Below are 20,245 nucleotides of genomic sequence, written 5' to 3' on the forward strand. Positions count from 1 at the left end.
CCATCGTCGCAAACCACGGCCAAAATGTACGATCCTCTCCCATTCTGGTAGGAGAGAGCTATATGCGGACTCCGGACCGTGGCTTGAGACGATGGGTCAAGTCTTTCAGGCCTAGTTTCCCTTACTAGTATTTTCGAGGATTCGGGGTACATTTTATGACCGACTGTTCGACACACAGCTTATTTAACTTTCCTCATAACTTAATGTTATTTTCTTTTTTCAAGAAATGAGTATGATTATAAATTGACCTTTTTCAGGTTTAAAGAATCCTCGCTTGGTACCCAGGATGTCATATTTTGATGACGTCATTTACAAAAAAAGAGGGGACCGCCTGTCCACCCACCCCTTCCCTGACACTATGTGCCTGAGATTTATGAGTAAAAATTTGGTGTTAATCTCAAATAAAGAAACAAATCTGATTTACATAAGTTTGTTTCTTTTTTCGAGGATAGAGTCTAAATGTTGCGCATCAGAAATGTTTTCTCGAAAATATTTTGTTCGACTTGTCTAAAAGACAATTTTCATTTCTACTTTCACTTTACTCTGACAGGATGGAAAGAAAACCAAAAATACTTGTTTTTGACCTAGGTAGGCTCAACAAACGATCAAAATCTAATGAGAGATTTATGGTAGATGTAATTAGTTGTTTTTTAGATGTACTTACACATGTACATCTTCTTTTCCACAGATTACACGTTGTGGCCTTTTTGGATTGACACACACTATGATGCACCTTTTAAGAAAATAAGGTAAATTGTAAAATTGATATTTTTCTGGAAAATTAATGAAACAGAATTTACTTTTAACGATTGTAGAATCAGTTATTTTAATTTCTCAAAGACTTGAAGATTTAAAAAAAAGTCAAACTGATGGAACTAGTCGCTACCCCCCCCCCCCTTTCTCTCTCAATCAACCCATAGTCACTCCCCATCTTAATTGTTAAAAAACATAATATGCATCTGCTATACTATTGTAGATGTAATTTTTTTAGCTATTAAGATCATGAGTGCCTATATATGAATCAACCTTTGGGGTTTAGTCAAGACAATATATTAAATAGGGATGGGTATCGCCAAAAATTTCGTATCGCGATATATCAGGATTTTTTCCCCAAAATATCACGATAATATCGTTATATTTTTACAAGCAATTTTACAATAATTTTTTATGAACTTTCATTATTTTTCTTAAAAATATGCTAGAAAAACCAAAATTTCATTTTTTTGAAATTCTTATGTACCGGTACATAAAATTAATCATGTTTGGATGGTAAGATGCTGTTCTTTTCACCTTTTACAACATTTTTTAGACTTTCTATAATTGTAATTTGAAAGATTAAACATATTAATGAATATATAATTTATGGACTTTATAATATGTACCTAAATACCTTTAGGGTTTAGTCAAGCAACAAAAGATCGCGATATATACCAATAAAATCGCACATCCCTAATATTAAAGACAGAGAAAAATCGATTCAACATACTCTATAAAGTATACATTACACAAATGACAAATGTTTAAACAATTTTTATTTTAGCAAAACTGATGTCAAAGATAGGCATGGGAATAATGTGCCTTATTATCAAGCTGTACCTAGAATTTTAGAAAAGTTGAAGAGAGACGGTTTTAAAGTTGGTGTGGCCTCAAGGTATTTTTCAATGACGTTGTCCACAAAGAATATATATACTGTAAACATATAACATTTAGCGGTGTATTTTATATAGCGATTTTAGCACAAAGCATCGTCCACTAAATCAAGTACATTGCTAAATGTCTTGTTTATCATAGATTTATATCTAGCACATTCAGACAGCGCTAAATCAAATCTGCGCTAAATTGTTGAAGCATGATTTTCCGCCTAATATCATACACGCCAAATATAATACATTTACAGTAATTGATGAATCTGCTGGCAAATAGGCAGATTTTTACTTTTTATTCAGGCCTAGAAAAAAAATATCTGCTTTACATGCCAAATTTAATACATTTACAGGGAAATTCCAACTTTGCAAGCTTTTCTGCTGGCAAATAAGTTAAGTCAGTAATGCTTGAAAACACCATTTCTTTTGTCATTAATGTTTCATACATGAAAATTTTTTTATGCCTACCTACCTACCCTATAGTTTATGTACTACATGAAAATATGTAGTTTATTATAATGATCAAAAAGATGTTTCATTTACCATAAACAGTGCTTAAATTCAGAAAGTGTGAACTACCAGTCATAAATTACAGTATTTAATATCATCACATTTTTATTGCCTCATACATTTTATTTTAATTTTTTTTCTCTCTTCATCTTAGAACATCTTGCACTGGTGAAGCAAAGGAGTTAATCAAATGCTTTGAATGGGATCAATATTTTGATTATGTACAAATTTATCCTGGAACCAAAACAACCCACTTTACAAAGTAAGTCTTAAAGATACTGTAGATTCCTTAATATACGCGTGGAATTATTTATCGCTTAATTTCGCGAGAAGCATCACACGCGAAATAAAATTACTCGTCTTTATTTTTATGCAAAAGAAAAAAATTATTCTCATGATTTGACATTGAAGAGGTTTCACATCAAACTGCTGCATATAAATGTCCTCTGGACCAGGTTTAGGGTATATGTACAGTAAAACACACTTTAATTTTGCTTCATTATAAGCATAGTTCATTATATCTGTTGAATTAACAATATATATTTTTAAGTCATGGTGAATGAAAATTACTTTCTTATAAGTGTCAGTTCATAAATATAAGTGCATGTATTTGCTCTAAGTGTGTTTTAATGTATATACATGTATTGTATCTCCTCCCTGGTTATGTCATATGTTTTTGCTAAATCTTATTTATTATTAAAGTATTTGTTTATGTACATATAAATTATATCTTTTACCACCAGTAAAATGAAAGCACAGGCTCTGAGTCTTGTGTCATTAACAAGGTATGTAACTCTAAATCTGAAATACATGTATATGGAATAACCCCCATCTCCAAAATGGCATTCTCATCTACACTTTCAGAGAGAATACACTCACCTGTCTCCTGTCAAGTTTCATGGTATTCATCATTCAAAATGTTATATGTTCTAGAAGCTGACCTTTCATCTGAAATATGAAATTTTTACTCAGTATCTTTACTTTTGACAGGATTAAAAGAGACAGTGGAATTGAGTTTCAGGATATGATTTTCTTTGATGATGAACACAGAAACATACGTGATGTATCTAAATTAGGTAGGAATGAATTTATTTTGTGAAAAACATAGGGGCGGTTATTGTGGTATTCTCTTCATAATATTTGATATCATATTTTAACTTCAAGAAAACCTCTTGAGAAAAAAATGAATTCAAAGAACCACTAAAATAATGTTAAACTTTATTTTAACTGAAGATAATCTACCCAAATTATGCTAAATGATTAATTTTTCACCGATAAATTGGATAATAGACAAGTTTCAAAACTTTCTTCAAATTTTAAAGATTAAAGTTAATAATTTTAAAAAACATACAATTGAAAAAGACTTAGGAGGCGCTTATAGGGGCAGGGGCGGTTTATAATAGGGATTATACGGTATAAAAAATAAAAAACAATTCCCTTCCTAGCATACTAAATGCATGTTACATAGCTGTCGTACATGATATTGATCTTATAAAAATAGTCAATCCTCATTATCTCTAGACTAGTTAATAATGAGACCAAGTTAAAACATTGAAATATCTATAAGGATTAAAGTTGAGCTCAATGGGCTTTTGCATTATACATGCATCATTGAAGAAGAAATTGATTCAGTTTAATTTTCAAAGTAGATTTTAATGAAATGAAACTTCATTGTAGGTGTGATGCTTTTTTGTTCATTTGTGTATCTGGATTGGAGAAAAAAAATGGGGTCATACACAATCTATGATGAAGGAAACATTTAGATCCCAACTGTTAAATAAAAACCCAAAGTTAAGAGCAGGGTCTCTCAATTCATTTTTACAAAACATATGTACATGTATATATTTCCTATTTATTGACATGCACATATGAATGTAATATTTTTCAGGGAAAATAACTTTCAATGTTATAACATTATAAAAAAAAATTATTTATTAATAAAAAAAAGAAACATTTTGAACATTTACATGTTTTGGGATACATTGAATGTGATATTGTTTGTATATAAAGAATGCAGCATTGATGTTAAGAAATTTTTGATAAAATATACAAAATGTAATATATATCAAAGGTCAAATTAAATATTCAGAGTCAAATTTTCTTGCAAGTCCTTTTTCAAAGTAGATCTGTGAAGCATCAGATTTTTCTTTATGCTCGTAAGAAAATGAAAGCATTCATTTCAACTGTTCAAACTGAGATAGTCAGTATGACAGTAAGATTAATTAAAATTTTGTACCAAGAAAGTTATACGTCCTGTTATAAAAATGGATTGGAGAACCAGTAAAAAATGAACGGCCTCTTACACAATTTATTTAAGGTCTATAACATTTTGTTCCATTTTATTTAATTTGTTATTTTTAATAAAAATTTAAATTAAGAGCAGGGTCTCACCGATTCATTTTTACAAAACATATGAATTGTGATATATTTAACATTTCTAATGTACACAATGCACATAAGAAAATATACATATTTTTCAGTTTTATTTATAAATTAGGAAATATTTTTCTCTTCCATTTATATAATTTATAGAAATTTATTTACATTATAACTTAATTCAGATATACCCCCCTGCAAAAAGATAAGATAACATTCAGCAAAGAAAGCGGCTTAAAAAAACATTTTGAACATTTACATGTTTTAGGAAGATATATTGAATGTGATATTGTTTGTATATAAAGAATGCACCATATCTTCTCTGTATGTTATTTGAAATTTTTGAATAAAATATTTTTACAAACTGATTTCTTGATGTATATATCAAAGGTCAAATTAAATATTCAGAGTCATATTTTCTTGCAAGTCCTTTTTCAAAGTAGATCTGTGAAGCATCAGTTTTTTTTTCTTTTTGCTCATAAAAAAATGAAAGCATTCATTTCAACTGTTCAAATTGAGATAGTCAGTATGACAGTAAGATTAATTAAAATTTTATACCTTTTGAAAAAGACAGGGGTTTTCATTTGTCCATTATAATTTTTTATAAAAATGGCCTTTATTTTAAAGATACAAGTCAAAAAATTTATATACCTGTTGATTTGAATTTATTTGACATTTATATTTTATTTTGTTCTTCATTTTATTTAAATATTTATTTTTAGCATTTTTTTTTGCACGTGCTCCTGTGTAAAAATAAGCAAATAAAGGTATTGTTTTCAATACCTAAAATTTAAGAGCAACATGAAAGAAATTCAAAGTTTTGAAAACTTCAGTAATAACTGAAATTATTGATTGATTGATTTGTTTGTTTTTATTATTATTAATTTCTTCCTATAAATAAAAGTTTCTAGTGTAATTATTTTAAAAAAAAATCCCCTCTTGATATGAGCATACTTAGAACGAAACAACTCAGTACGACCTAACACAACACCTTGAAATATAAGGGTAAAATTCAAACTGAAAACGAGAAAAACTTCTTGTTTTTAAAGCAAAACAATATTTTGTAAATGCACGAGAACTAATTTTCCAATTTCCTTTAGCAATGAAAAGCATTTACGAGTATACAGGAAAGAGATTTTGATTTCTTTGGTAAAAGTTAAAGGTTGCGAAATAAAAGACTTTCCGGAACGACGGTCGCATCCTTCACTGTGTCAGTGGCAAGAGCAGTAATTATTGATTTTGAGATGGTTAAGTGTGAATCCGCCGACCAGATCCATTGATTACGGATAAAAATATTATCAGACACTTTTGGAGGACATAATGAATCGTCCAAGACATCTATCGTAAGTAAATCTTATAAATCCTATCATAAAATCTTGGAACATGGGAGTGCCCAAGATAACAGTGCATGTGCTACTTTCTGAATGTAACATGACAGTATAAAAACTAAACAGAGATTTTTCTATCAATAGGTCTTTTTTTCTATACATTAAGCCTATTCTTTTCAACACTGGAAATATATCCAAACTGGGGAATCAATATTAAGATTAAAAAAAAAATAGTAAAATGGAAATAATTGATAAACTCAGACAGTAGGCATGGTAGGGACTCTCTTTTTTGCCTCTCAGAACTAGATGTGCTTATAAGTTGCATTTTTTATGTATGGTGGAGATGTTGTAATATACATGGCATCCTATTAGATTTGGCTAGTGGGTAAAAATAAAAATAGTGAATTAGTGTAACTCAATTGCTTCAGCTCGATGTATGGGGCACTGGACTTGCATGCCAGAGGTCCTGAGTTCAAATCCATTCAAAGGCACAAACAAGTTTTTGTTACATTTTGTGCTCACCCTTGGACCTTGATTTTTACTGACCAATGAAAGTGAGTGGCTCAAATTCATTTGGAGGCACAACCATGCCTCTTTTACAAAGAGATCAAACTCTGGGGCTGACCAAAAGATTTTTAAGGGACTAGTACATGGTCGAATTCACTTGCCCTTCCTGAAGTTTTGCTTGACCTACCGTCATGCAGGCCCCATGTCTGTCTTAAAATCTATGACTAAAATATTAATTTTACTAAGTCACTTGCCCACAGGCAGTTGCTCACTTGTGCACCATTAATATTGACTAGCCCCGGGCGTAGGGCAATGGGATTTGTCATCCCCTGAAACTGGATTATTCAGTGTTATATATATGGGTTTGTTCATGCATGTATGAGAATATATATTTCATAACAGAATCCATTTAATTTAAATATATTTTTTATTACCACAGAAAGTCTGGAAACAGTTTATATGAGTTACTGGGTGTAGAAAAAGGTGCACCACACGAAGAAATAAGGAAGACTTACAGAAGGGTAAGTGTTATTAATTTTTATCATATGATGGATGCACAAATTGATGCACAATTGCAAGTCACAAGATAATAATACTACAGTTGGTTGAACACCTTTCAGAAGGTAGAGGGGGGGATGAAATTTAAAAACCTAGCTGGGTCTGTCTGTTTTTTTTCCTGTAAAAACTCAAAAGAACAGTATCCTAAACCTCTAGTTTATAAGTTAGAAGCTTGATATTTTGCCATACTATTATTTGGGTCATCTTTTATTCTCGATTCATCTCCTTGACAATTAATTTTCACTACTAAGGAAGAATTTACTACATATGCAATGCAAAGAAAATGGTTCTCAGTGATAATATTCATGAGTCAATGAAGGTTGGGCGAAACTCGCAGATAATTCTTGCATGCGAAGAAAAGTTGGTTTGCAGTAATTCATTACAAAACAACTAAAAACATGAGTGCACATTTTATAAATTTTGGTATTTTCATTAAAAAGAATGACTCGTTAAAGTGAAAATAAATGGAAATTTACATAACTGTGTTGAAGTTACTCTGTAGGAACTTAACTTGGTCTTTTCTTTTTACAGTTAGCATTAAAATGTCATCCAGACAAGAATCCTGATGACCCAGAAGCAGCAGAAAAGGTAATTAATACATTAGAGGTACATGTATTTCAAAAGAAAAAAAAGAATAGAGAGACAGTATGGTTAAGAATATAATTCAAGCTCATTTTAATGTAACAAGGTCAAGATCACTAAGAGAAAATGAGGAAATTTAGTCTTGATCAGGGACATGATGGAGTTTTTAATTTTATAATTATCTAAGGTAGCTTTTGGGGACTATTGACTATGTGAACATATAAAACTAGACAACACATGTGACAAAATTAATAGCTGATTAAACTTCGTCTATTTTTCATTATTTTTATATCATTTTTAATAGGGAAATTATGCAACTTTCGTTCCACCTGCACTTCTTGCATAACAGTATTTTCTTATATTTTACAATTTCAACAAAAGGGACTTTTATTTTAATTTAGTATACATACACTGTAATTACAATTGCATAGAACAAGAATTCAAATTACATTTCACGTAAGCTTTCCTCGGGAATTTTCCTTGAGAAGATAAGAAATCCAAACACCAACTCCAGGAACAAAGACCTATAGCTACTGGTGTTAACTTCGAGTTTTGAGATTTGTTAACTCCTGTTGTATTAAGGTTGAAGTGATATTCCTCACTGTTTAGTACACCATTATTATCTGAAAGCAGCCACTGAAGCAGAAAATCAATGTTATTCTACCAGTTATCCTGTCCCAGTGGACCCTCATAATACAGGCAGAGGGTTAGGTGATCTGTTAAATAAACAAATAAGGCTATATGATAACCCATGCAGACATTTTGGTATTTTTGTGAAATCATGTGCATGTATATGTTAGGTATCTATATGTCTAATTGTTTTGTTTTCCTCACATATAAGTCCATTCTAAGTTTTTTTCTATATGCTTAGTTGACATGTTCGTCTTGGGTTTTGACACCCCATATTAGAAAAAACAAACAAAATCAGGTGTCCTGAAATTAATCATTGTCGCAAGCCACTGGTTTTGTGCCCATTCTATTTCCAATATGGCTTGCGACCATGAAAATTAATTTTTCTGGTCGAAATCTTTGAATTCTGCATGCATACTCATCACTGACACTAACAAAGAAAATTGATTGAAATTTAATCTCTTTGATTATATTTTTCAATTATCCATCATGATGGTTTATCACTAAACATCACATGTCCTTCCCTCTACAGTTAGCTGCAGATCTGTAGCTCTCCGAAAAATATATATTGATCTCCGGTCTTTCAATATATATTTTTCGGAGAGCTACAGATCTGCAGCTACTCTACAGTATTCTTGGGCAGTTCAATAGCTGTACATGTAATCGAGTTGAATTACCTACTATAGGGTGCAATATGGTTGCTCCCACTTGTAAGCACTCGCTTGTTTTATCATGTGTATGCCTAGACTGTATGGATATTATCTGCAGTTAATCAAATGTTATACATTTTGTATGCCCTCTTAGGAACGTGTAATCAATATGTTTGGGAAATAATTTCATAGATCAATTGTTTTTGGCATGCAATGATGTATGGACTTGCTGTGGCTTATTCAGGAAATGGTGTCATACTCTTGATGTATCTATAAATGAATTCAAAAGGTGGCAACAGGATGTCATTCATTTAGCAACAGGATTTCATTCATTTAATATTCATTTTATATTCAAGTTGAAAAAATAGAATAAAAACAAGCAAATTCAAGGAATTGTGTTCTGTCGCTTTTGGTGTCTTAGTGTACAGGATTCAATTATTTATGACATATTATGTCAAATATGAACACCCATGCAATCATATTCCATTAAAAAAAAAATGCCATGAAGTTCAAGTTCAAGGGATAAAAAATTATAGCAAGTTCAGAAATATCTTATCACAGGTAATGCACATGCCAAATATGGAAGTCCAATTTCTTCTCAATGAAAAGTAATAAGAAAGATTTTTTTTTGAAAAGTTGGATAAACTTCAAGGTCACAGGAACAATCTCATGGTATATTTAGAAAGGTCTTGTCACATTTTATGAACATGTGCAATATGAAAGCCCTATCTCTTTTCATTTAAAAAGTTAAAGTTTTTGTGACAGACAGACAAACTATACAGACAAATGAGATTCAATGTCCCTTTGCTTTCTAGCTGCAGAACTGTAGCTCTCTGCTGGAGAAAATTAGGACAGATATTTAAGCAGAGAGCTACAGATCCATTGACCAAGGATTGTAAAAAACCTTTGCTTTACGCTGCCACTTTTTTACTGCTCATTTTGGGTATTATTTCTTAGAAATGGTGAAAGAAAACCAGAATATCTAATACAATTGCTTCTAGACATTACATGTACAGAGTTTTCTGTTTCTGTATGTATTGGACAGGCGAGAAATTCCTTTTGAGCACTTCAATTCTTCAACATATCTCATGAGAAATATGTATATATATCTTCCTAAAGTAATCAACTCTTCAGGATAGAAAATCTTGTTATAGATATACATTTAATGAAGTGCTGATTTATTTCCTGTTTTATGTGCATAATATGTGATATTATTATCAAATGACCTACAGGAAAAATCAAATAATGTCAGAAATAGCCATAATTTTTACCTTTGACTCTGTAAAGTACATTGCAGTTAACAGGTTAACAAAGTTAACAGAAAAGAATATGGCTTAATTTTAATTGTAATTCATGTGTAATTTTTAAATACAATTAAAATTTGGAATCTAGAACTTTTTTATTTTGGAAACATCTACTAGTACATGTACCAAGCATTTATCAGTGCAATGTGGAAATTCCAACCTGTATTTCTTAATGCAATTTAACTTTTAAGATGGATACTTTTTGGAAGGTCTTAAAATGACAGATTAATAGGACCATTAATAGAAAAGGGTTGGAAACTCCAACCTTTTTTGCAATATTTCAAATATTCTTAAGTCAATGTTAGAATTTCTCAATGTTTTTCCACAACTTTTCAGTTTAAAGAAATCAGCCGAGCTCACACCATTCTGACAGACACAACAAAGAGACAGATTTATGATGAGTATGGATCACTAGGAATCTGGGCGGCTGACCAGTTTGGTGAAGAGAATGCCACTACCTACCTCCTACTGACCAGTGGATGGTGCAAGGCTAGTATATACTGTATACTGTAAAATCACATATTTTAGTGGTGTCCAATTTTTTGGTGGTTTGAGGAAAAACTCTTGGCTTGTGGGGATTTGATTTTTTAAGAAATACAGTACAGGCCACGAGTTTTCCGCAAAAAACACGGGGCCCCGTGGACCGCAAGTCCACGCTTTAGCGTGGACCTCGAACCTTGTCGGCGTCTTTGAAGTCAGCGTTTCTGTGCACCGTGTAACACGGTGTGTCACAGTTCTGATGATAAATATTTTAAACATTCTCATTGCCTTTATTTAATAAAATTAAATCAACTTTCTTTTGAAATATTTGTTGTACTTTTTCCATAAATCAATATTGGTAATTTATCGCATACAGATAATTAAACCAATAAGATGCCTTAAAACTTAATAACAACGTACTCGTGTCCGGCAAAAAATATACAGTCACGTTTCAAGTTAAATACTAATTATATTAGTCATAAAAGTTCAATAGACTATTATTATATTACATTAAGAGGAAACACGCTTTCATAAATGAATTACTTGATTGTCTCTACTTTCGATTTTGATTTTAACTGTGTTCAATTAAATCGTTGATACAAGATCGTTTTTCCCTATGTATTACATATCAGATGCGTGATTATACTAAGTGAATTAATTATTTTGTAAGAAATTAAGTGAATTAATTATTTTGTAAGAAATTAAATGTACATTTACTGTGTGTAGATTAAATTAAAAAAAAAAAAGGTATCAGACTCGTACATTAATTCTGCTCTATGATGCCGATACTCGGTGAATCATCGGACAGGTTCAGATGAGGATTATTACAGTAAGACTAACTCTAAAAATCTGTAATTATGTAAAATATGGAGATAAATATTAAATGCGGTAAACTCGAAAATCCACTGAACAGGCAGAGATAATAATCTGAATAATTTCATTAATTGAAATAGTGATAAACTTAGTAAACACGCTGAATACAAAAAAACACAGCCGAATTTTTGGCAAATGAAATGTGCTAACTTCAGTACGAATATTACTTCATTCTGAAATATATCGTGTGAAAAGAAGAAAAAACGGTTTGAGAAAACATATACATGTAGATATTTAGTGATTTTTAACCTCCCCCCCCTTTCTAAAAAAGCGATACGAATCAGCTAGTTAAAACTTTATCAGAAGTCTGCAAATTTATGTTATGTTTTTTTTTTAATCTTAATCTACGGGATACATTCTTATTTGTGTCTGAAAAAGGATAAATAAATTAACAAATACATGTAAGTTTATAATTGTTGTTGTAGTGAAACCTGGAAGATGAATTTCGCATATCAGTTGAGTGTGTTACATGTATACACTTGCTGTGGTCAGAGCTAAAGAATTTGAAAGGTGTGATAAACATACGGCGCCCCTGGCCCACCGGCAGAGACCCAATATATTTTTGAACAGGTGTGAACTCGGAACTGACCATAAGATTGTTTCAAATCACAAGAGAAATTCTTTCCGCGTAAACAGACTTTCAAGGTCACCTAGCGTCGTGGGATTTTGATTGGCAGGTGATGCACGAGAATTTTGTGCGTACAGCATATACAGTGAACGAATTAATTGCATTAAATGGGTTAAATATAAACAAAAGTTGTGGCAATTAAACAGAATTATAGAATGATTAATTGTGACCTCCGTAACTTAAATAAAACGAAGAATTAAAAAAAAATTACAGACTATATGTTAAAAGGGGGTTGTATGAGTCTCTCTGTCTCTCTGTCTCTCTCTCTCTCTCTCTCTCTGGTATAACTTTTTATACACTTTACAAGAAAAGACAAACAAATTAAAATAACTACTTACACTGAAAGGATTTTTAAAACATAACGTAGTGAATACTACTCTATGAAAATAATGTTTGTTGATACGAGAAATATGCTTTGAAATTATTGCATTAATTTCGTGTTTCTGCTGACGATTTTCGCATTCACATTCAGAATAATTCAAGATGAACAAAATGATTTTTTTAATAAGGAATATACATTGTAATGCTTGGATCGTACACTAGTACTGTACATGTTAAAACCATGAACATAAATACAGCTCCGATTTAATTTTATACTGTACTATGTATACAGTGTATGTGACACGAATACAGCTCGACGCCATTTCGTCTTCCTTTGTTACGTGAACACGAGATTAAATCATTCATTTAAAATAAAATTCATAATTTTGATTTTGTGACGTGGATGAATAATTTTACTAAAATATAAATTTCTAGATACATAGTTAATTCAAATGAAAATCATCTAATCTCAATATCATGCGTGCCATTCGAAGTTCAATATCTGGTAGAATAAAAACGATTTTTATATATACATAACCAAAGTTATAAATTGTCATCAAAATCTATTATCAAATTTTTCATCAGTAACAAACGATTTTGTCTGTAATACTATTTACACGGTGCAGCTTGGAGGAGAATTTTCTGGACATGCAACGGAACGAAATTTACTGGACATGGTGCGACACGGAGGGCATTAGCTGAGATTTTTTCTAGACACGGTGCGGCACGGTGTGCCTACCTGTATATTTCAAATCCACACACACCGTGCTACACCGTGTACACGGTGTAACACAGAGCGTTTCACACGGTGTTTTTTCCACCGAGCGTTGCGGAAAACTCGTGGCCTGTACTGTAAGGTATCATTTTTTGAGTTTTATTGAGATGTAAAACGGGTTGGTCATGTGATCAAATCCCATAAAGCCCGAAGGGCTTTATGGAAGATTTGATCATTTGCCAACCCGTTTTACATCTCAATAAAACTCAAAAAATGATACCTTATTACTTATATTTACATTTGTGACTTGTTCATACTTTAAATTTGCCTGATTGTTACTTATAACGTGTGAAACAGTCCAGTCCAATACGAAAATTCGTAATATTACGAAAAAACGTAAGATTACGAAAAAGCGTAATATTACAAGTTATCGTAATATAAAACTTATATTACAATTTTTCGTAATGTAGTTAAATTATGAATACGCGTAATATAGCAGATTGTAAGAGACCATATTACGAGTTTTCGTAATCCAAGACAAATTCAAGCATTGCAAGAAATTGAGTGGTGGGTAGCAAAGTATGACAAATATATCAGATTCCACGGCTACTGATAGCAAGTTTGGTCAGTTACGCCTATCAGAAAGCATGGAAATTCAAGAGAAAGACCGCCAGCGATGGGTGAGTGGACAATTTCTTTTATAATTCTTTCATAGGAATTTTCACAAGGATAAGACCAATTTTCCAGTAAATTTCAATATTCGCTTAAACATGCCGCATTGGTCTATATCATCAGAACTACCTACTTTTCTTCCGAAGCCTACCCTAAAAATCCCACCCTCGTCTCATAATTCAACTTTTCGTGCAATTCCTATTGTATTAAACAGAATTCAATTCTCAGTAAGAGTCGTATAATGATCGCCCGTGACATCTCGTATTAAACGTCATACTTTGCTATCCGCCACTCAGTTTCTTGCAATGCTTGAATTTGTCTTGGATTATGAAAACTCGTAATATAGTCTCTTACATCTGCTTTATTATGCGTATTCATAATTTAACTACATTACGAAAAATTGTAATATAAGTTTTATATTACAATAACTTGTAATATTACGCTTTCTCGTAATCTTACGTTTTTTCGTAATATTACGAATTTTCGTATTGGACTGGACTGTGAAATGCGTTATTTTTCAAACCCAACGGCATGTATGTTATCCACTAAACGGGCGTCGACCCTTTATGACGTCACAGAGAAATTATGTCGAACGTTTATCCAAACGCACATCTTTTGACCCCATACCTGTATTTATACAGTTATAAAAACGCTTGCTTTCAGCAGTGTTATATAAAGGAAAACATTTGCAAATGTAAATATGTGGATATAATTTTATGGTTGAGATGAATCTATAGGTTTCTCCATACCTACAGACATTGAACCGAGCCAAAGGCTCAAGTGAGCTTTTCTGATCAAATTTTGTCCGTCGTCTATCCATCTAGCTGTCTGTCCGTTCATCTGTAAACTTTTCACATTTTTGACTTCTTCTCAAGAACCACTGCCAATATTAACCAAACTTAGTAAACTTAGTACACTAATCCTGGGTGAAGGGGAGTTGTTAGAATTGTTAAAATGTAGGGCCAAGTCCCGTCACAAAGGGGGATAATCAAGGAAAGACAGAAATAGGGTGGGGTCATTAAAGAAATCTTCTCCTCAAGAACCACTGGGACAGAAAATCTGAAACGTATGTGGAAGCATCCTGGGGTAGTGAAGATTCCAAATTGTACAAATCTTGACCCCTGGTGGTAGGGCAGGGCCACAACAGGGAACCCAAGCTTTACATTGAAATATAAAGGAAAAATCTATAAAAATCTTCTTCTCAGGAATTAATGGGCTAGAAAAGTTGAAACTTATGCGAAAGCATGGTGGGGTAGAGTAGATTTTAAATTGTCCAAATTATGACCTTTGGGGTATAGGGTGGGGTTACAAAAGGTACATGTATTACAAGGGGCGGATCTTGTAAAGAATAGCATGGTCAAAGCTATTCAGGTGAGCGATGTGGCCCATGGGCCTCTTGTTTTTTTTCTGCAATAGCTGAGATGTAAATTTTGAATACATGTATTTTATATGTGACACAATAAGGAAGAAAAGACCTATACAGAATTTAAGATTATAATCACAGATTGTTTTTAAAGATTCTAAAACCATAAACAGGAAATTCATTGAACATTAAATTGAAGTGTTAGGGTTTTATGTGTGTTACGTATTAAAAAAAAATCAAAATTGATCAAAGTGTAAAAGTGTGTTTGCATGATCTTTGCTGAATCTGTAACCAAAGTGAAAGTTTGATATATACGTTTTGAAAAAACCAGAAAGTGATTTGAAAAATAAAAGATCCATGTCAGTTAATCTCTATACTCTATAAAATTGTTTGTTTGTCAATCTCCACCTGAATTTACAAATTGTTGAAATGAACAATATTTCATATATATTTACAATATGTATATTGTATTGTATGTTTCAAATTATTAAGGAGAATTTTCCTTTGTAGGCTCTGTTCATTTTCTGTGGAGTCATCACGGGTTGCTACTGCTGCTGCTGTTGCTGTTGTTGCTGTAATTTCTGTTGCGGCAAATGGAAGCCGCCCAATCCCGAGGAGGAGGGAGAATATACCAATCTACATGTACGTCCTGTAAGATCTTTTTAGTCATTTTCTTGCTGTGCCTGGCTTCTCCCTTATAACCACATGCTGCTGACAATTATTTTATCACGGTGCTGCTACTAACACAGTTTTATAGATCCACTACTAATGCAGTGTATTTCCAACATCACTTATTTTAATTTATACCCCTGCAATCAAAGTTTTTTTTTGGGGGGGGTATATTGGAGTCACCTATTTTGTCTGTACAGGAGGTTTTGTCCAGAGCTTTTTTCTGAGACTACCTAGGTATAGCACATGGATTTTACGGAAAAATTTTACATTTATTATTCACCATGTCAGAGTTGTGGAAAACTGTCGGTCATGCCGGCAAAACCGGCTTAAAATTCACATGACCAGTAAAAATGCTATCAATGTTGGTCCAAATGACCAGCCCCTTTTTTGGTTAAAGTTTTTTTGTTTTGTGCATTTCCCATCTATAATTATCGTATATTATATGCGATTGCATAATACCTTATCTTTAAACGTGATCAAGGCTGTAAATGAAAGCAAAACTAGCATGGATTAAATTTATGGTAGAAAACATATTAAAAATTTGTACTAAGTATGAAAAATTTCAACAGAAAGAATTATTGAGAAAGCATTTCACTGTGTGATCGTGTTGATATCTTTATTATCAAATTATCGATGCAAAGAATTTTTAGACCCATTTTCTAGGATAATATTATTCCAAAATGTATAAATGTTTTTAAACATTATGTTGACTGTGCTGAATTAGCATTGTCACCTGCCAAAAAGCAGTACATGGTATAATTGTATCTAGTATTGTTATAAATGCAAAATTAAAAGAAAACGGAAGAGTACTTGGAAATGGAGACTGAATTTTGTTTTATTAACAACACGATTAATTAAATAGATGTGTTATAAAATGAATAAATGTTATGCTTTTTTCCATTTTGCAACTTACTATTTCGGACCGATAAAAATCACTTCGCACTTTCTTAGTTTGTTTTCTTGCCAGTCCGAATGACTGGCTATCTGAAAAAGTTTTACACAACTCTGCCATGTGAAGGGTGCATGTGGTATTTTCATCTTGATTGGATAATTTTTCTGCATTTTACAGGTGTTTTTTTTTTTTTAGGTGAATATAGAATGTGGTACATGTAGTGAAATTCAAATAATCCTATCAATATGTGTTTCTCAAATATGCTACATGTAAGAATTAATTGAGGTATTTTAAGGAGATTGAATCCATTTTTTAAGCAATTTTTGAATCAGAGTATCACACACACAAAAAAAATCACTTTTATCTTGTAATGGAAAAAGATAATGTTTCCTTTATAAATCTAAAATTCTGTGGGTTAATTTTGGTGTAATCCACTTTAAATTTTGAAAAGGGGAAAAAATAATTTTAGTTTATGATGTTCGGGATGGTTGAACTGTGTCCAACAATACATTCATTGCAATGGTGTAATTAACTTCACTTAATTTCATGATGCCTTATTTTTGCAAGTTAGACATTTACTCTTCATAGCAAGACAAAATTTTTATGAATTGTGGTTACTGCTGTGTATAATCTTAGGAATACAATGTACATGAGAATGATATTTTTGCTAGCACATTGTCTGGTGTTATAATGCAGAAATGAAGTTCTCGTGAATAAGTGAACAAATAAAAAAATTAAATTACATTTTTCAGTTCTCAAAATATGTACTGGTATTATACATCTGTATTGTACAGTGTATTAATATTGTTCATCTGTGGCTACGCATTTCAGTGTTTATTCCATATCTGATATTTGGTTTTAATAAAGATGGGGTACATGTAACTATTCTTATTGGGAGTTTGATAGGACTCATGAAAGAGAATTATATTATAAAATTGACATTATACTCTTAATTTTGTTCAACTTAAAGCCTTGATGCACTTACTAAATGCTTTTGAATGTGTATATTTCCAAGATTTACTTGAATAAGATAAATGAGTTATGTCATCAATTATGTACATGTAATTTAATAATTCCGATAAAGCTTAAATATGTATTATTTCTTTTTTAATTGTATTCATTAGTTAGTAATTTAATTTAAAGAAAATCTGTTTTTATTGAAAAATAACACAAGTATAAAGATCATGTTAAAATAATTGGTTCATAATCAAGCATTTTTTGTGATAATGAAATTTGTTTTTCAGGATGAATTTAGCAGCCCGGAGAATGGCTCTCCAGAACATGTGGTGACAGAACAACCGAAAACAGACGGGGCGACGCCCATCGTGTTAGGCCCTCCCCCATCAGAATACAACGAGAGTATGAAACTAAATTCGGATAACAAGGTATCATACGGAGCCAGCAACAGTGACACAGACTCTGTTTCACATCCTCTTGAACAAACAGACAGACAGACAAACCAAGATGAGAATATACCAAGATCTAGCTAAATAGGAGTTTTAAATTTTCAAATTTTCACCCAAGCATTCTTCATGCATTTTTCCCCCTTTTAATTGTCATGTAGAAGTGGACCAATATTTACTCATGTAAAAGGCTCAATTTTAATTTACATGTATTTGTAAAAGGGTTTAATGAAATTAGGTTTTGCATTGACACGTGTAAAAAAAAAAAGTGCAAGTTGTACAGGTATATGTAGATGTAATAGATGTACAGTTTACATGTTCACTGTTTGCCAGTGTAATTAATGGATCCTCTTAAATGTGAAATGCTTGTGGCACATTCCACTGCAGTGCAATGAATTGTGAATTCTACAAGTTCAACTACTTAATATACATGTATATGTATGTGTAAATATGTAGCTAAATTTTAAGAGACACAAAGTTCAAGGGTAATAATACATAAGTGTTAGATTTGGAAAAAAAGTCCAGTAATTAAGAAATATGGCATTGTATAAGTAGTGATAGTCAAATTAAATATATTTTTTTTTTTGACAATTTTGTCCCAAGTTTCAAGACACATTTATCAAATTATTTTGAAAATCTTTTCAAGGTCTTTGAATGTTGAATGACAATCAAGATGGAAATGCTGATTATTTTTACCTAAATATCCTCTTAGGAATTGTGATATGCAATTGGTCATATATATAGAAACAATGAAGATACGTGTATATACTCTATTAAGTCATATTTCTTGGTGCATCATAGAAAAACAGATTAATGCATCTCTTACACATTTATTTCAGCTACCAACTGATGGGTTATGCTTTATTATATATAGATCACTTTAAAATAAAATTCATTTTTCTATGTTATTCAAGAATGTCTGTAATTCAAATTACATGTATTGAATGTTGAATTATTTATCATTGTTTATGGTTTTACATAAATACATTTTAGTGATATAGCAATCTTAGTCATACAGGAACACCACTTTGTAAATGCAAAAATCCAAGACAAAGAAAGCACTTGAATTAATTGTGAACAAGTTCAGTGGTTTGATTTTGAATTTTTTGTGGCATATCCAATGTTTTGGGAGTGAAGCAAAAGTAACCAAAGGTTCCTTTTTCATCCTTTCTTCTTACATTCCATATACAGTCAAATCACTTATATTCATAGGGTCACATTTTCAAGGTTCGAGGAATACTTATTTGAACATTGGGATTGGATTTAGTATGTGAAGAAGTGCGGAATATACAGTCATGTATATTTAAAATTCTACATTTCCTAGCCATGAAAACAACAAGAATTAAACCCCATCAAGAATGATTGATTTCACAATATATCCAGTTTGTAACTTTTAACACTTCTCAGGATACTTTGTTTTTATGCACATGTACAGCAAAACTTGGTTATAACGAAGTCGCTGGGATCTATGAAATTACTTCACTATATTCGTAATTTGTTATAACCGTATATGAAATTCATTAAATTTATAGAGCTGGAGATCCAAGAGGACTTCGCTATATCCATGAATTTGCAATATCCGTGTTCATACTAAGTGAGTTTTACTGTATTCATGTTGTTTTCAAAAGATGCATGTAATTCAACAGTATGAAATAATTTGTAAAATAACGTGTTACAGCAAAATCAATACTCAATGAAAATTGAACAATTTTATTGATGTCGAATTTTTATGGTTTTCATTCATGGCCGTTTGATTGATTTCTTTGGTTGAAAAAGTGCTGAATTGTGATATATGTGAAATTTTAAACTTTGTGAGACATGAATTTGTTGGACTTTATGCCACGAAAAACAACAAAAATTAAACCCCTTATGAAAATAAGTGATTTCATGGTATGTATGAGCCATCTATAGTCACAGCTTCTAAGGGTTACTGGTATGGTATATAAAAAAAGTATTTAGTCACAGTGCTTATTGTTTAGGATCAGATACACATTGGTATTTAATGCACATTAAAATGTTTATACATGTAATACAGATTAGGTTTGAAATTGTATGTAGGTTTATTAATGATGAAAAAATAGTGATTCATCATATTAAAACTCAACTAAAATGATATTATTTTCTTCTTTGTATTGTTA

At 31.6% G+C, this 20,245-nt stretch overlaps 2 protein-coding genes across 3 annotated transcripts; both read left to right on the forward strand.

Annotated features, from left to right (window-relative positions):
• The first annotated feature begins 507 nt into the window (after positions 1 to 507).
• Positions 508 to 3,252, forward strand: LOC134270069 (magnesium-dependent phosphatase 1-like). Its single transcript, XM_062752251.1, has 5 exons — positions 508 to 588; positions 689 to 749; positions 1,541 to 1,651; positions 2,308 to 2,415; positions 3,144 to 3,252. Exons 1-5 carry the CDS (start codon positions 552 to 554, stop codon positions 3,250 to 3,252), a joined length of 426 nt encoding a protein of 141 aa, XP_062608235.1. The 5' UTR covers positions 508 to 551.
• Positions 3,253 to 5,717: 2,465 nt separating this feature from the next.
• On the forward strand, positions 5,718 to 20,220 carry LOC134270187 (dnaJ homolog subfamily C member 5-like). 2 transcript variants are annotated; one of them, XM_062752379.1, is made up of 6 exons: positions 5,718 to 5,872; positions 6,804 to 6,885; positions 7,454 to 7,510; positions 10,425 to 10,577; positions 15,651 to 15,791; positions 17,949 to 20,220. In XM_062752379.1, the coding sequence occupies exons 1-6, from the start codon at positions 5,850 to 5,852 to the stop codon at positions 18,192 to 18,194; spliced, it is 702 nt and encodes a 233-aa protein (XP_062608363.1). In that variant the 5' UTR covers positions 5,718 to 5,849; the 3' UTR covers positions 18,195 to 20,220. The 2 variants fall into 2 exon arrangements, with proteins under 2 accessions (XP_062608363.1, XP_062608371.1); XM_062752387.1 differs by having other exon boundaries at positions 15,651 to 15,782.
• The last annotated feature ends 25 nt before the right edge of the window (positions 20,221 to 20,245 follow it).

The sequence above is a fragment of the Saccostrea cucullata genome, unplaced genomic scaffold, assembly GCF_032062105.1.
Source record: "Saccostrea cucullata isolate Sc308-1 unplaced genomic scaffold, CSIRO_AGI_Scuc_v1 ctg706, whole genome shotgun sequence".
NCBI lineage: Eukaryota > Metazoa > Mollusca > Bivalvia > Ostreida > Ostreidae > Saccostrea > Saccostrea cuccullata.

Coding starts and splice junctions, on each gene's coding strand:
- LOC134270187 (XM_062752379.1), top strand. CDS start 5,850: ATGAATCGTCCAAGACATCTATC. Junction 7,511..10,424: donor ACCCAGAAGCAGCAGAAAAG/GTAATTAATACA, acceptor ACAACTTTTCAG/TTTAAAGAAATCAGCCGAGC. Junction 10,578..15,650: donor TGACCAGTGGATGGTGCAAG/GCTAGTATATAC, acceptor TTTCCTTTGTAG/GCTCTGTTCATTTTCTGTGG.
- LOC134270069 (XM_062752251.1), top strand. CDS start 552: ATGGAAAGAAAACCAAAAATACTTGTTTTTGACCTAG. Junction 750..1,540: donor GCACCTTTTAAGAAAATAAG/GTAAATTGTAAA, acceptor TTTTTATTTTAG/CAAAACTGATGTCAAAGATA. Junction 1,652..2,307: donor AAAGTTGGTGTGGCCTCAAG/GTATTTTTCAAT, acceptor TCTTCATCTTAG/AACATCTTGCACTGGTGAAG.